A 16,525-nucleotide genomic window follows, 5' to 3' on the forward strand; every position below is an offset into this window, starting at 1 on the left:
ATATCATTTTTTCTTCCAGAACGACCGTCTTTGATGGAGGGTTGGAAAGTAGAAAAAATCCAAGAAATATACCTCGAAGCTTTAAAGGCGTATGTGGACAATAGACGTAAGCCACGGGCGCACGTCATATTCGCAAAACTCGTGTCTGTGTTAACCGAACTCAGGACATTGGGCAACCAAAACTCAGAAATGTGTTTCTCGTTGAAACTCAAGAACAAAAAGTTGCCTCCATTCCTGGCGGAAATTTGGGACGTCGACGTGAAGACATAGTGCAGAGAGGGCTATTACGTCACGGGTGAACCCGCATGGGTGGTGTGCTGGCTGTTGGCCGTCGCCATCTTCTTCGCTTATCTGAAGGGTGGCGAACCAGAAGGGCTCAGCGCGCACCACCACCAGTTGGCTGTGAAATAATGTAAAGTTATTCTTTTTTAAAACTACTGACTACTAGGAAGTTGGACGGCAACTAGGCAATATGTTGATGATATAGTTTTATTTGGGGTCGCTAGTGCCGACACTTTAAGCCTCTGAAGTGTTTTTCGATGACTGAAGCAATGTGACCTCATAGTTTAACGGTAACGTCCTCTCAAGCTGGCAAGGCTTAAAGAAAAGGCCCTGGCGGCAACGTTAGATCGATTAATTTAGCTCGATTTTTCTTACTAAGGTTTAAACTAATGTAGATTTTATATAAGTCTTGTAAAACTCTTAGAACTTTTTGATAAAAGATACTTTTGGCGTCATGCTTACATACACACAAATTGGTAAGACTGGGATTGGGACTGATACTAAAAAATGGTGCCTTCATGAACCACTACCATTCAGACTGAGGGCAGGTGCAACCAAGGAAACTATAGGGAAACGGGCGTTTGATGATGAGGATGAGAAGAGTGCAATTTAGTTAATTATTGGAAAATTCGAATCTTTTTAAATAAATTTTGTTAGGTTGGGCAATGAGCAAAGCTCTTATGGAAATGAAAAAGGAAACGGAAAACGAGTATCATGTGCTGTTTATGTATTTATTGTCCCAGGAACTATTTTAACTTAATGTTCCACCGTTGATGTAATCATCGACGTAAAAATGTTTTCGATTTCATATAAAAAAACTCGCTGGATTGTCGTTGAAACGATTAAAATGTTCTATATCACTATTTGAGTTAAGATTGTACTTTCACCTATCGATACATTTCTATCGAAATTTGCTCATTAGAGATTTTTGACGTAATGTGGCTAAGCCACATTATGTCGATGAAATCTTATCAGAACATCAAAAAACTCGGTTTACACAGATGAACCAACTTTAAATGTACCGTTCAGTAATATGCGACTGGAATTGGTGCTAGTGTCAAACACAACATCCAGTTTCGCCGTAATTAATGAATAGTTACACACAGCATGATGTGGGAGACAATATGTCATGTTATTCTCAATGCAGGGATCTTGCGCGTCCACCCTTTCTATATGACCAAGTTCGTCATTCTCCAAAATAAATGCTTGATATTGTTCTCGTAGATGAGTATTTGATTTCAACTCCCCTCAAGATTGTAAAATCAAAGCAATGCATCCTCACGAGAATTCTCCAACTCAATTAAATTGGCTCGCGCGGGTAGTGCTACATAGAACCTCCCGCTTTCATTTCTAGTCACTAAGCTGAAACATTCCACACAGTCTTGCCCCTCCAAAGTTTGGACAGTTCCACCTCTTCAATTCATCAAAATTACTCCATCTGCTTCTGCAGGGCTTACCGAGAGACGAATGGCACGTTGCTGCATCACGACTACTATCCTCCTTCGATAAGCTACTGAAATGTTCACTGACAACCCATCTTTCAATGAAAACTATTTATTTCTAATCTTAAACGCTCAATTAACTGTGTCCTAACTAAATTCATTTACAATTCTCTGTCCAACAGGATCCGACACTCAATACATTTTTATTTTCGACATTTAATGAAAATTGCTTTAGTCGATAGCATTACTCTGGTAATACTTACTTTTTTGGACTTTAATATGGTGCTATTGATGTCGAAGGTCCTATGATCTCAACATTTTCCTCACTGCCCTATTGCCACAGCCAGTTAAAATTCATGCATTATTTCAATCGAGGTAGATCCTCCATACGCTTATTTATTGGTAATTATAAAGATGTGTCATATCTGTAAAAAAATGCAAACTTTTACGTATGTTACAATTAAATTTACGAACTCTTTACTCTAGAATGTGAAGAATAAAACTCTTGGCATACTACGGCTGCGATTCTTTGACCCCAAACATGTTTACTTCCAGGCTCTCCCCTTCACGACCTCGTTTTGAGCAAATAGTAGTCCTTCAGTTCGAGATTACCTTTAAAATTTGATATGGCGAATTTTCTCCCACTGAATGCATTTCAATGTCTGAAAAACAAGTAAAGTTTTAACCGATGTCATATTAGGACTGGCCGATCCAGATAGCTCATCAACGCTGGCAGAGCACCGCGCGACTAAACAATTATCTATTTTTTCTTTTTTGTTTCACATTCACTTTTAAAGATGGATTTTAATATACAATTCCTAGATTTTCTAATGTAATGATTGCTTTAAAAGTGAATACACCTCTCTTGCATTACGCTCAAAAGGAAGTTTTCAAACTGTTTAAATTATCTTTAATCAGCAGGCATCAGGATGTCTACATAAGTTGAACCAAAATGTACTCATCTTTCCATAGAATGATCGACAAGTCTACAAGTTTTAGATCGGTGTCGCCGGATAATACAAGAAATGATGAAGATGTTACTTCTTCAATCCTCGGTTCTTTAGACTGTGAGGGCGAAAGTTTGGATTGACTTTTGATTGACTGTTGTAAGCTATGCATATTGATAGTTAAGGATCCAATGCGACTCTAAAATTATAATTTTGCTTTCTATATATGCAGGTCAGAAAATCCTGGATCTTTAATACCGTCATCTGAAAAGTTACTCTCAACATTAGTGTCTTAGTTCGTGGGATTCTATCGAACCAAATAAATTAGAAGGATCATTTGGAGAAAATTATTGTCCATATAACTAACATATAAAATAAATACACAATACACTTATCAGTATATAACTTTCGCGTCGAACTGAGTATTAAAATCACAATGTGTGGCAGTCAACGGTAAATATCCGACTTGAACGAATGACAAATAAAATGAAATTTTTTATATGACTGCCTGCCTATAGGGTCTTGCCTATAAGATAGCATAGGCGGTATTGCATGAATTGCTTTGGTACGATCGCTCTCCAAGTGGTTTTGGATGGTTATAAAGTATGAAATAGGGATTTAGTGTTCAAATAAAAATTAAAGACTTTCTCCTACTTGTCTAGACTCTTTGAAAACAAGACCACGTAATGTATTCTTGTGAGCAAATATGTACCTAAACAGCACATTATTTTGTATTTTTCATTGCGCATTGAAATGCATTTCCATGAAACGTATTTGCGAAAACGCTTTGAGTTGTTTTATTTGTGTATGCACCGATTTTGAGTTGATTCTAAAACGGATAGAGAGGGAAACACAAAATTATCATAAAACCAAATGGCAGAATTACTTCTAATACGACACACGTTCTAAGCAGCCGTCCGAAACTATTTAAAATAGACAGTGAATGTGAAGTGATTCCAGAATGACAAAGACAGTGCTATTCTCCCCGACGCGTGCCATGAGATTTGGGCATAGTCATTACGTACGTACATAATATTTAACCATAAACGGACTATCCTGCCTTTAAAACTATCGATGTTTAATCTCTTTGAATGTGTAGTTGACAGTCTACTCATTTTTTATACTGTATAGTTTTTCCGCATAAGTATTTCCGCTGCTAGTTTATACAGATGTTAGATGCATATTATACATTCATATTTTTCATCGATGTAAATAATACATATTTTTCATACAGAAAAGAATCATATGAGACAGATGTTACTTTTGTTTTGAGTGTTGAGTTAACGTGTACTTCCAGTGTGATATCATGTAGATTCAGATGGCTTACCACCAGCAGTTATTCGACAATTAATATAGCAGTCCATTTGTTTAAACCTTAATACTGCCAATAAAAGCAATACTATAAATGTCTCTTCCATGTCTGTAGCCACTTTCGGGGTTAGAAGTACACCTTAACGCAATACATAACATACCCTCAATTGCAAAGACGTCTATATTCTATGACTATGGCGCATTTACAGTGAGAGTACACACGCCATCTATTGCCTTAATATGAGAAAAATAACACATATTTGTTCAACTCAGGAGTCAACCCCCCACCTTTGCTCTTCAGGTAAATGTTGTTTAAATAATGTCCGCAAATATACAGAGAGTATAGTATATTTTTCCCGATCGGAGATCGCGAATATTGAAAAAATAGTCTTCTGAAGATGTAGATGTTGTTGAAATTTGAAAAGTATATCTTGCAAATTATGAGATTTTTTATTATAGAATGTAGGGTTTAATAGAAAAAATCTGCGATTTACTTCTATAAAACCCTTCTAGAATAGGTGAGACCTCTGAGAAAACGTACAAAACAATGATGGTACAAAATATTTCAGGAAAACAAATTTGTTGCATTCTCGGCAATCGGTTGACTCCGCCAGTTTTCTCACTGCCAAATTTGGCTCTGTCTCTACATCATCACCCCATTGTTAAAACGATGTGTCACTCTTAATGCTTGTAACGAAATCCCGCAAAACAACATACTTAAATATGAAGTTACTTAATGCGTATAGAGACTGAACTTTGTCAGCGTTATGACTTTATTTCCAACTTCATATTAAAAAAATTTTCAAAATTAACTTGATTGTATTCAGTCTGAACTTAAAATACTTAAAGAGAGATTTCAAAAGACTGTATCACTATAGATGTTTGGCTTGACATAACGTAAATCTACGCGTTTAGATTGTACGCTCTCTATATTCCCTCGAAATATTTCACTATAATCAGTTTTGCGGGATTTTCCAAAATCAAAATCTACGCAGTCTTTACAGTAAATTACTTAGTTTCAGTAGTTTTAGGCCAAATTTCATAGGTTGTGATGACCCATGGGTCAACGGCTATGAATGCTGGCCTTATTAAGATAGGAGTAAGATACCTATGTCAGTGTTACATAATTAAGTACGATATACATCGGCACATTTTACACCACATGTCTAATAAAAATAGTGTTCAACATTATATTCCCAACTTCAATATAAGGTAAGTGGGTCACAAGAAGGGAGACATGTGCGTTAAATCATTACAATATGCTGTATGTATTATTCGTTGCTCCTATTGGTTTTTTCATGTTTTTATAGTGTTGGCCTGAAATATAGGAAATAACATAAGATTTTTTTACTTTAAATTTTATGGTATGCCTAGACATTGTCGACAAAAACTATTTTGTTCGGAGGGAGAACGGTTGGCCGAAGAATTATAGCTGAGAGACACACCAAAAAATTGTTTAAATAAGAATGGGAGTCGAGAGATTTTTTCATTCAAAAAGATTTCTAACTATATACACTGACGTTTTGTTTTTAATATTTGGTCAATTCGTTTAGAAAATACGGAACATTAAAATTTCACCAATTCCTAAAAATAAAAAACTTCAATGATTAACATTGTGGTTTCTCATTGAGAAAAAGCCGATTCGGATCATGCCGATGCATTTAATTCCATGTGTAAGGAAATATGTGGTTTATGCAAAGTTGATGCACTGCACGAACTCCTCTAAGGAGCACACGCAGCTCAGAATTAACTCAGGCCACCCGGGGATTTACTCGGTATACTTGTCTTTACGTGAAATTAAATACGCCACCTCTCATTGTACAAAAACCTGCCGTGCCGATTTAATGCATTTAACTCTTTGCATGTTTTCCTCCTATACTAACAAGAAGAAGATAATAATTCTTCCCTTTTTTGGCCCACAAAAATAATAATGGAACACACTATATACACTCCCATAATATACATAAAACACTGCCAGAATTTTTGGACTGCCATCGTTTTAAAACCGTATGTTCATGTCGTCTAAATGTTTTACTCTTAATATTACCTACTAAAACCGAAGACTGCGTAGATTTTTATTATCTTAATATTAAGAACAAACGACTGTAACTGTGTATATTTAATAATTTCCACTTTTACTTTGTTTAATACTTAGTATTTGAAGCCCAATCTAGCGTTGCAAAAACATTCTAAAATTACCATTTGTTCGGCTTGATACGATAGCTGGGCAAGTTATCTTTTTTTTGCTAATCGGGATGAGAAACTCTTAGCAGGCATCTTTCAACACTCATTATTTATTTACGATGTACTAATTTTAACATTGTTATTAAAACCAACTTATACACAATGTTTTCCTCATAAATCTTATTTATAATATGTACGATATGTAAATAATTTTTTGAAAATTACCAATAATTTACTTTTCTGCGTTTCTTCAGTTTTTCTTTTGCTCAAGCAGCAGAAGCTCTCGACAGAAATGTCGTTCTGAAGCTTGTCTGCTTCCACAAAAGAAATCATTCCTACAACAACAATTATTATAGATAAAAGAGCATAGCTTAATTATTGGAAACGTGCAATATGTACAAATTTAACTAATTTTTTTATATATAACTATGTTAGGACTGTATATTGAGATAATTAGTTGTGTTAACTTTTACACAAAGAATGCTGATTGGCAGTATTATAAGCGTCAGTGAAACGTGGATACAGTTTTTGTATTGTTGTTGGTTTTTTAATGATCTTTGAAGTTTGGATGGTACGTTTCCGGCAGTCACTACAGAACTGTTTTATACATATTATTATAGTTGATTTTACGTGTACAGGATGCCTATATGTTACGTTATACATGTGACTGCGGAGACGAGCAACGTCCCAAATACAGTTGACCTGCGACATAATGACCTGGAAAAAAACGAGAATTGTAAGCAATGAACTTGTTCGATGATATATTTTGTGCAGTAAACCGTAAAGTAATAGATTTTGGTATTTTTATTTTTCCCATAAACCTCAATGATGTAGATGCTTACTCAATAAGTAGAAAACGGGGGATCTCCATATTTCGCATAAAGATCTCGATAAAACTCCCAATCTTTTTGGTTTGGATTGCTCCTCATTGCCAGGGACGAGCCTATGTTTAAATAAACAACCTGGTCATTGCTGCGATTCCCCGGAGAGTTAGGTTCCCATATAACACCTTCAACTGGTTGTGGAGTTGGTCTTCTATGAGTAAATGTCAGAGTAGCAGTCAAAAATAATAATAAAATAACCTACCCTTCTTACTAAATATTAAAGTTGAGTTCAATATTGAACGCACTATATGTAAACGACGAATGATATCTATTTCATTATTTACTTTTCTAGAACTTACCCAAATTTCATAAAATTTGTCCATAGTTCTAGCAGTCGATTTCTAGCTAACTTATCGTTATTGTTTGCATTCGCTTTATTTGCAAATAAATAAAAGATTTCCTCATAGTGGCCAACTCCTAACAATAAGACAAACTCTGTTTTCAAAGAATACTAGGATGGAAGCAAGTTACCAGTAAAACTATTTTCAAACTCTCCTAACGAACCTCTATAGTCAAACTCATAGTAATAAACATCGTTATACTTTGACATCAAGTTAACAGTTTCTCTGATCGGTCTGTTAAATTGCTCATAACTGATAAACTGCAATACATATTGAATGTACAAAGTTATTAATACTGTCGTAGGATCAACACACATGCGTTATATCTATTTCAAGATATACCTTTTCCCAAACGATAATTTAATACTCCAAAAATAAATAAGTAAATAAATATCAAGAATCGTCATATTTAGATATACCTGAATAATTTTGGCTGATGGATACGTAACAATAGGTTTATCCCCAAAAATATACTGTTTGACTGCATTTCCTGCAAACACTCTCTTAGTAGTATTTCTAGTTAAATCATAAGGGGCCAATCTGGCAATGTTCACGTCGTATCTAGTAAATAAAGGTTTTAACACATCTAAAACATGAGATATACAGTTTTTATGTTAAACCGTGAAAAGAAGGGATATGTTTACCTATAAATAGTCCTAAAAATGACTTGGCCTCATTGGAATTTAAACCTATGATAGTAGGTACCGTATTGAAATTCCCTGTACGTAAAAGCTCATGACTCTTCTTTGTAAAGATTGCATCATCGTGTTCAGGCTCGATAACAGGCCCTATGGGTAATCCGTTAAAGATATTGTCCACTGCAATTGCCTTTATTCAGATTAGTTTTCACTTTCAATTGTAAAACTTACTACATAGTAGACATCATTTTCGGCACGCTTTAGTCTCTGGTAGTCAACTTTTCTCAACTCATTTAGCAACACTTTACTGTCAGCTGTAAGGATTCCCAATCGAACTCCTAAACCAAAAGCTAGTTCTCTTGCAGATCTAGTCAATGACCATAAGCAGAGACTTGACCCACTTTGCATTATAGCAGAACTGTACAATCCTACAACAAATTTGCATTATTTGCACATATCAAAGGAATATAACCTAAATTCTTTGCCTTGGCTCTTCTTAGTCTGTAAGATGTATGACACAGAAGATGATCCAGCACTTTGTCCAAGAATGGTGATTTTTTTAGGATCTCCTCCAAATAACCTAATATTTTTCTTAACCCACTGTAGAGCCAAAATTTGGTCTTTAATACCCCAATTCCCTGGGCTAATAAGATCGCCAGTGCTTAAAAATCCTAATACACCTAATCTATAGTTTAATGAAACAAACACTATGTCTTTGTCTAATAAAAAGTCTGGGGCATAAGAGCTGTATTTGGCATCACCAAATGTAAAACCTCCACCGAATATCCAGACCATCACTGGAAAATTGCCTTTTACCTTAAAATTGGTTTTGTTTAACAATTAAACATGAAATCGAAGTGACTCTTACATCTGGAGTGTAAACATTCAAATACAAACAATCTTCAGACCCAGTGATAGTTAATCCTAAAACACCTGAAGTTTGAACGCATGGTTCGGGTTCTTGGGTTGCGTTTAAAGTGTCTTTCCAAGGATCACTTTTAAGTGGTGCCTGAAACAGGAAATCAATTTGTTAATTGAAAGAAGAAAAACATACAATTTACCCGAAAACGGAGTCTTCCTACAGGAGGTTTGGCAAATGGTATTCCTCTGTAAGTATAATAAGGCTTATCACTTCCTACTGATCTGTGAACTGTACCTTGTACATTTCCATCTTGAGTTTTAACAATGGGACTCTAGAAAATATTTCAAGAAGCATTTGATGAAAATGAGTGAAGAGAAATTCAAAGGAAAAAAAGATATTTAGCAGTTGAATAAACATGTTTTTAATAACATAAATTTTAGATTTACAAAATTACTTACAATACATAAATATTTAAAAATATACAACTTACCAGTTGACAATAAATCACGCATTGTAAACTCAACACACCAAAAACCAGAACTGTTGCAGTATTCATCTTAGTCCAAACACTCTAATAAAAGTATTGCCCTGGCTAAATTCGACCCCTTATTTGACATTGAAAGTTTATATGATTAGACATGAAACTAGCATACAATGGTTAGAATAAGTTATTTCTTGCATTATCATGCTTTTTTATAGACAGAAAAACTTATAATATTTCCTTTGATAATTACTACCGAGTACGTGGTTAAGTGAAAGGGATTTTTACACAATCTCGAAAAGCACGTGTAGGACGGTTATCGAAAGATTTGTTTCGTTCTTAAACAAAGTTAAGAAGCTTTAAAACTTGACGAAATATATAGCATTTGTGGCCTTCAAAATTGCGGGTTATTTTTTTTTAATTTGTAGAATTTATTTCAATCCAATAATCAATAAACCCCTTACAGAAGACTAACATTACTTAATAAAATTGGAGACATACAGCTTAGAAAAACTTAACTTAATTCAACACATACATGTATACTGCAAGATTTACGACAATTTCTCACTAAAAGTCTAAAATACAAGCAAAGTGTCTACTTAGTAGCAATATTGGGATACATTACGACCTATAACAAAACCTTTTACCTAAAGAATTTTGTGCGATATGGTCTAGTGCAATTTGGTTCTTTTGCTCCCTTCATGTTTTTTGCTCAATTTACAAGGCCTAGTCGTAATATTCTACAACATTAATAATTGTAACCCTGATGATAGTTTATGAGTGATAAAAATTTCTAAGACAGTTGAATCAATCCTCAAACCCTGTATCTACAGAGGTTTACAATTACCAAATCACCTTAACACGGCAAAAAAGATTTTCAAGAGGCTTTCACTGGCATATTTCACACTAATGTTATTAAAGAAATTCTATCTTGGCGCCTCTCGTGACTTCCCTGCTTAGAATATAATACACAAATACAAACACATTTTTGTAACAGTTTACCGTGCGGCTCTAAATTGTCTCTCCCTGTTAACTTTTTCATAAATTGTTATTATTTTTTAATTCAAAAACAGAATTAAACACAACTAAAAATGCTATATTTTGACGTTTGTTTATTTTTTTAAATGTTGCTTGCATCACCAGTACCATAAAACGGCCAATTTTTTAAAATTGAAACATGAGTCAAGTAACACATCAAATTAAAAGTCTTTCAAAACTACATTCAATCGTGTATTGCGGTTCAAAATCTATCGATTAGTTTTTGAGAAAAGCAGGTATAAATTTGGTAAACCCATTTTAATGTTGTTTTCAAATTTTTAAAAAATAATAATTAGTTGAAAAATTTGAAAGGAAAGGGGTGGTGGTGTAGATATAGTTTAGAGCCAAATGGTGTAATAATAAATCTTTAAAAACGCAAATTTCTAGGATTCTTATATTTTTCTTCAGAATTTAAAAGATTAAAAATCGTGGTGTTTAGTGCAAGAATATTTATTGTGGTCCATTAAAATCCAGATTACCCTACAGTTAACATATATAATTTTTTTTTATGAACATAAAAATGTCAGCAACTTCGAGCAATCAGAGTTTTACATTGCAAAATATTTCCACCTAAGTCACCCACGATTTATCTTATCTATAATTCAGGGTCAGATAAGTATTTAGTGGACCTCCACATGGAGAATTCCGACATCTCTCTACTAATTGCCACTCTGAAGATTATTTTCATACCCTAACAATCATCAAGAGTAAAGTTGTAAATTATAATTAGCTAGCACTTACGCTAGCATGAATAACATAATGGGCAATTAATTAACAAAATTATTATAGATGAACTTAAGACGCCCATTTTTCTTCCTTCAAATTACATACATAGTTATTTTTATTTTTGTATGTTACACAATAATAATGGAGAGCAGGCTCTGATAGTATAAATAAAACCAAGTTAAAGAGAACTATTTGCCAAACATCTCCAAATTTAAGTTTTTTACTCTTCCACTATACTTATAGTATAAACTATTAACATATTCAACATATTCACAACTATTATACAGGGTGTCTCTAAAAGGTCTGTACTAAATCCTACCACAGATTTCTGAGATGAAAACATGATGATTTAATTCAATTTACCTTAGTTCAAAATTGGATGGTTTTCGAAATACAGGACGACAAAATGAAAATTAAAAAAAAAGGAAAAAAATGAATTACTTCGTTGGTAATGCTACTATCTGCAGAAAATGTCGCATAGGGGGGTTTTTAGGAGAGAGAAATCACAATCCATTTATATTTTCGATACACATCGTAAAAGGCGTTGTCAACGCTAAATGAATTCTCTTTAAAAGGGTATAACTTTTTTATCACCCGGTATAAAATTTACTTATTACTAAATTTGTATTTTCCTATATGTTTCAGAAAAAAAAGGTCTCTTAATAAAAGTCTCTACGGGCCTCCCTTCTTGAGATATTTGAAGCTTAAAGTTCACCGCATGTTTTGAACATTAATTTTAATATATATATTTATTCATACAGCTAGATCGAAATAAATCAAAACTTAAAAATACGTTACAAATTATTTGAAAACATAAATTTAATTGCGTAAAAAATTACAATTTTAGTAAGTGTTCGAAATGACCTCCGTTGACTTGCATACAAAGATTAATCCGACGTAAAAAGCTAAAATGTACTCTATTCATCAACTTCTCGTCGATCTTTAAAATCTTTACTGCATTTTGAATTCGTCTCCACAGATCATCTTCACTGTTAATGGCCGTGGAATATGCTATAGTTTTGAAAGATCCCCATAAAAAATAATCCATCGGAGTCAAATCCCGTGAGTACGGTGGCCAAAGTACCGGAGTATCATTTCTTTTACCGATCCATCTATGTGCTACTGCTGATGTAAATAGTTGCGAACATTTTTAGTAAAATATGGTGGAGCACAGTCTTGCATAACCCACATATCTTGCCGAAGTTGTAAAGGTAGATCTTCCAATAATTCTGGCATTGTATTTTGAATATGTTCCAAATAACTTTGACCATTTAATCGGAGCGGTAAAATGACAGGACTGATAATAAAATTATTAATTATTCCTGCCCACACATTAATCTTAAATTCATGTTGATAATGTACCGCTTTCATAGCATGCGGATTCTCATCAGCATAAACATATTCATTATGTAAGTTAGTAATTCCACTTCTCGTAAAACAAGCTTCATCCGTAAATAAAATATTAGTAACAAAATTCATGTTGTGTTCTCTCTACTCATGGATAAATCTGCAAAAAATCAGTCTCAGATTAAGGTCTGAAGGTAAAAGGTCTTGTATTTTTTGGATGTGGTATGTATAAAGCAATTGTTCATTTAAAGTTCTATTAACAACATCTTTCTATACCCCTATTTCTAAATCTAAATATCTGGTGCTTAATTTTGGATTTTCAGTGACTCGGTCTAAAATTTCTTCTTCAATTTCAGGAACTCTTATCTTACGTTCCCGTCCATAATTAGCAGTTATAGAAATAAAGCTACCGATTTAGAGAAGTCGCCTCTCGATGGCATTAAATGTTTGGTGGTTTGGTATGCATCGATTTGGGAATCTTTCATTGTACACCCTAACATTTTCGCGATCATTTCCTTGACAAAATCCGTAAACTAATAACATATCTGTCATTTCTACATTTGTATAAGTTTCGACAATTTAAAAGAAATAAAATTGCACAAAATTTGAAAATATATCCATAACTATGAAACACCTTTAATATCAACAACACCTATACTCTTAATAGATACGAGCGGGTCCAATTTCATTTAATCAAAATAAATAACAAAAAAAATGGTATAGTCAAATAAAAATATGAAGATTTAAATAAAATGATAAGAACTGAAGACTATTTAAATGTTTTGATTTCTTTCGATCCAGCTGTATGAATAAATATGTATGTGAGCATTCCTCGCTTATGTTAAGACTATCAAGAAATACCATGTGAGAATGACATGGGGGTTAGCCGTAAATTACTTCTAAGATAAGCGTGAGAAAGCGATAGAGGGTTGTTTATGAATTCCTTAACATAGGCGAGAGAAAAGTTGATGATGGGTCAGGGAATCGTGGGAAAAAGCCTGGAATGTGGCTTATCAATGCTCTTAAAAAGAGAGGGGTGCGCTCGGGGGTGGATAAGGCATGTGTATCGGGGATTCGGGTTTTGATTCTTGACAAGTAAAGAAGTACCTCAAAACTTGTTTTTGTTTTTATTTTTTTCCTTCCATAACGATACCGAAATCTTACATGTACGTAAGAAAAATATTTCCTTCTTAGGAAAATAAAAACACAAAACGAAAGACTTCTTTATTCGACAAAGATTGGGAATAGAGTGCCCTCCCATACAAGGTGTCGGAGTCATCCCCGCGTATCTGTTTATCTTCAAATAATAAACGCTAAACCTTCCACATTCTTCCCATGCTTACATCCCTTAGTCATTCTCTTCACACCCCCATATGATAAACAGACCCTCTTTATCTTTTAAGGCAACGATCTACTTTAACTAGTGCAAGTTTAGTCAATCTCCAATGGGGCACTCATAGGTGTCTGACATACCACATATGTCCAAGGATAAGACATAGCACCATCCTTGTAAGATAACAGGTTTACTGCTCTTGCCTTAAATGAATTAATAACCAACCCCGTATCACTTTCTTTATGAAAGCTCACATGTACATGTAAGATTTCGGTATCGTTATGGAAGGAAAAAAATAAAAACAAAAGCAAATTTTGAGATACTTCTTTACTTGTCAAGAACCAAGGCCGGAATGCCCCCCGATACACATGTCATATCCACCCCCGAACGCATCCCTCTCTTTTTAAGAGCATTGATAAGCCACATTCCAGGCTTTTTCCCATGATTCCCTGACCCATCATCAATTTTTCTCTCGCCTATGTTAAGGAATTCATAAACAACCCTCTATCGTTTTCTCACGCTTATCTTAGAAGTAATTTACGGCTAACCCCCATGTCATTCTCACATGGTATTACTTGATAATCTTAACATAAGCGAGGAATGCTCACATATATTTTTGTAGTCTTCATATTATTATAAGATAAACTGTACTACGGATAACAACTACATCCTTTAGTATTATGATGGTCCCTTTTGAAGTACAGTAGAGTCGTGACTTAGTGAACTCCGTTCCGAGTGAACTATCCCGTAAAGTGAACACCCAAATTTTATAATTGCTTTGCGATCTATTAGTGACATTATCCAATGGGTTGACGAAAACGGCGATGATATAGTGGAATATGTATAGCAACTCTCTCGGGTGGTATGATTTGAAACAAAAAATAGTAGAAATTAAACTGAAGAAAAAGTTTAAACAACTTAAAACAACGTCATTTTTCGCGTATGGTCCATAAAAACATTGTTGTTAATGTTGTTTTCATATTTAGCAAATATTTATAGCAAAAGCTTTTAAATCTTGAATGGTATCATCAAGATGGTGCTCCCCCGCATAATACTCGCATTATACGAAAGTATTTAAATAGACGTTTCCCAAATTCGTAGCTGGGCACTCGAGTCTTGTTCGTTGCCTACCAAGGTCGCTCTGCTTGACACCGTTGGATTATTTTTAGTAGGGCTATGTGAAAAATGTTATCTATACAACTACAACCGAAAATATAAATCATTTGCGTCAAAAAATTAGAAATGCGTTCGAAACCATTCCAAAGCTCACTATACAAAAAACAGTGGATGAAATTAATTTATAAACAAATCTTTGTATTAGGGAAAACGGTGGACACTTTGAACACATGTTAAATTAAGAAATGTATTATTATTTTAAGGCTTTAAATTTGTCATTTACCCGCTAATGTTCACATTTGTAATAAAATTCTGTTCACATTTATAAACAAAACTCTGATGATGGTCTCTTTTAAACCAAAATGATAGAAAATGTTATGATGTGATATATCGTTGAAAAGCCTTTAATGAGTACTTTCAAAATATGCCAAAATTTATCCAAATTCGCATTTAAAAAAATAAAGTTGGGGTCATTATCTCGAAAACTAGGCCAACTATAACATTTAAAAAGTCACACATCAAGAGCCCAAAAAACTGTAAAACTTTTGTAAGAAACATTTTTTTTTTATCTTTAATTTTTTATTTATTTTGAAAATGAAATTTTGACATTTTTCATATTTTCCCAATATCTCGGAAAATAATAAGAAATTACCAACACTGTTTCCGAATATTGACTAGGCCCCAAGTTTGTTTAATTTTCTCCAATTTCTTGCTTATGATTTTTTTTTAATAATCTTTTGCGGTTTCCAAGATAATGATGAGCATCGAAATTTTCACCACCCTGTAGAGTACATATTTATTCGAATATGTTCCCTTAATCTTAAACCTCGAAAAAGTAAACACCCCCGAAATTGGAAAATTGCTTTGCCAGAAAAAGTTCACTAAATCGCGACTACGCTGTAATTACTTATTGGTGGATACAACGGAGGTATCGGAAATCTTATTGGGTTTCTTATTTTTCTTTCTGTATGGAAAAAATACGCTACCCCGGTTATTTTTCCCTGGAAAGAAATTAAAGGTGTACAGGGTGAACAGTCCAAATGGCAAAAATATATAAAATGTTCGCAAAAAGTAATTTGCTAAAAACAGATATTTTTAACCAAAATTTGGCGCTCGGAGTCTATACAGGTCGAGGAATTCAATTCTTAGAATTTGTAATTGTAAAAGGTATTCCATGCTTTATACAGGGTGAGTCGGGAGAATCGTGCCAAACTTCAGGAGCGCGTTGTACATGAAAAATAAATGTAAAAAAACTCAAATGTTGTTATCCGATTTTCGTTTGTTTACAAATTATAGTGTAAATAAAATTAAAACATAAAATTAAAAAAATTTATAAATTTCATAAGAAATTCCATAAATTAACGTTTGGATATCATAGTAAATGTTCAAAAATATTGTCATTAACTTCTAAACATTTTCGGCTTCGTCTATGAAGAGCATTCGTTGCGCTCCTGATTGTTTCATGTCTTTCTTTAATAGCAGCTGCAGCATTTCTAATGCGTTGAATTAGTGCATCTTGAGTGTCCACTTTTACTCTGTACACTTCAGTTTTAAACCAATCCCACAAACAATAGTCTAGTGGTGTGAGGTCTG

General features: G+C 33.8%; 2 protein-coding genes across 6 annotated transcripts in view; one reads left to right on the forward strand and one right to left on the reverse strand.

Moving 5' to 3' along the window:
• EcR (Ecdysone receptor) overlaps nucleotides 1-6,959 on the forward strand; it is a 145,394-nt gene extending 138,435 nt beyond the window's left edge. For all 5 annotated transcript variants that reach the window (XM_066397277.1, XM_066397279.1, XM_066397278.1 and 2 more), the window contains one exon: nucleotides 20-6,959. In XM_066397277.1, coding sequence (XP_066253374.1) covers nucleotides 20-270 — 251 coding nt within the window. In that variant the 3' untranslated portion in view covers nucleotides 271-6,959. The remainder of the gene's footprint in view (nucleotides 1-19) is intronic.
• On the reverse strand, nucleotides 6,257-9,556 carry LOC136413619 (juvenile hormone esterase-like). Its single transcript, XM_066397300.1, has 11 exons — nucleotides 9,382-9,556; nucleotides 9,091-9,222; nucleotides 8,898-9,038; nucleotides 8,515-8,845; nucleotides 8,261-8,457; nucleotides 8,036-8,219; nucleotides 7,811-7,977; nucleotides 7,522-7,651; nucleotides 7,350-7,467; nucleotides 7,009-7,201; nucleotides 6,257-6,883 (listed from the first exon to the last, which is right to left on the reverse strand). Exons 1-10 carry the CDS (start codon nucleotides 9,445-9,447, stop codon nucleotides 7,009-7,011), a joined length of 1,659 nt encoding a protein of 552 aa, XP_066253397.1. The 5' UTR covers nucleotides 9,448-9,556; the 3' UTR covers nucleotides 6,257-6,883.
• Between the last annotated feature and the right edge of the window lie 6,969 nt (nucleotides 9,557-16,525).

Source organism: Euwallacea similis, chromosome 14, assembly GCF_039881205.1.
Source record: "Euwallacea similis isolate ESF13 chromosome 14, ESF131.1, whole genome shotgun sequence".
Classification (NCBI taxonomy): domain Eukaryota; kingdom Metazoa; phylum Arthropoda; class Insecta; order Coleoptera; family Curculionidae; genus Euwallacea; species Euwallacea similis.

What these genes read in the sequence shown, in the direction of transcription:
- LOC136413619 (XM_066397300.1), bottom strand. Translation starts at nt 9,447, where the DNA reads ATGAATACTGCAACAGTTCTGGTTTTTGGTGTGTTGAGTTTACAATGC. An exon ending in GCGTGATTTATTGTCAACTG is followed by an intron (nt 9,223 to 9,381) that starts GTAAGTTGTATA and finishes AATATTTTCTAG; the next exon opens with AGTCCCATTGTTAAAACTCA. An exon ending in AAAATGATGTCTACTATGTA is followed by an intron (nt 8,220 to 8,260) that starts GTAAGTTTTACA and finishes ATCTGAATAAAG; the next exon opens with GCAATTGCAGTGGACAATAT.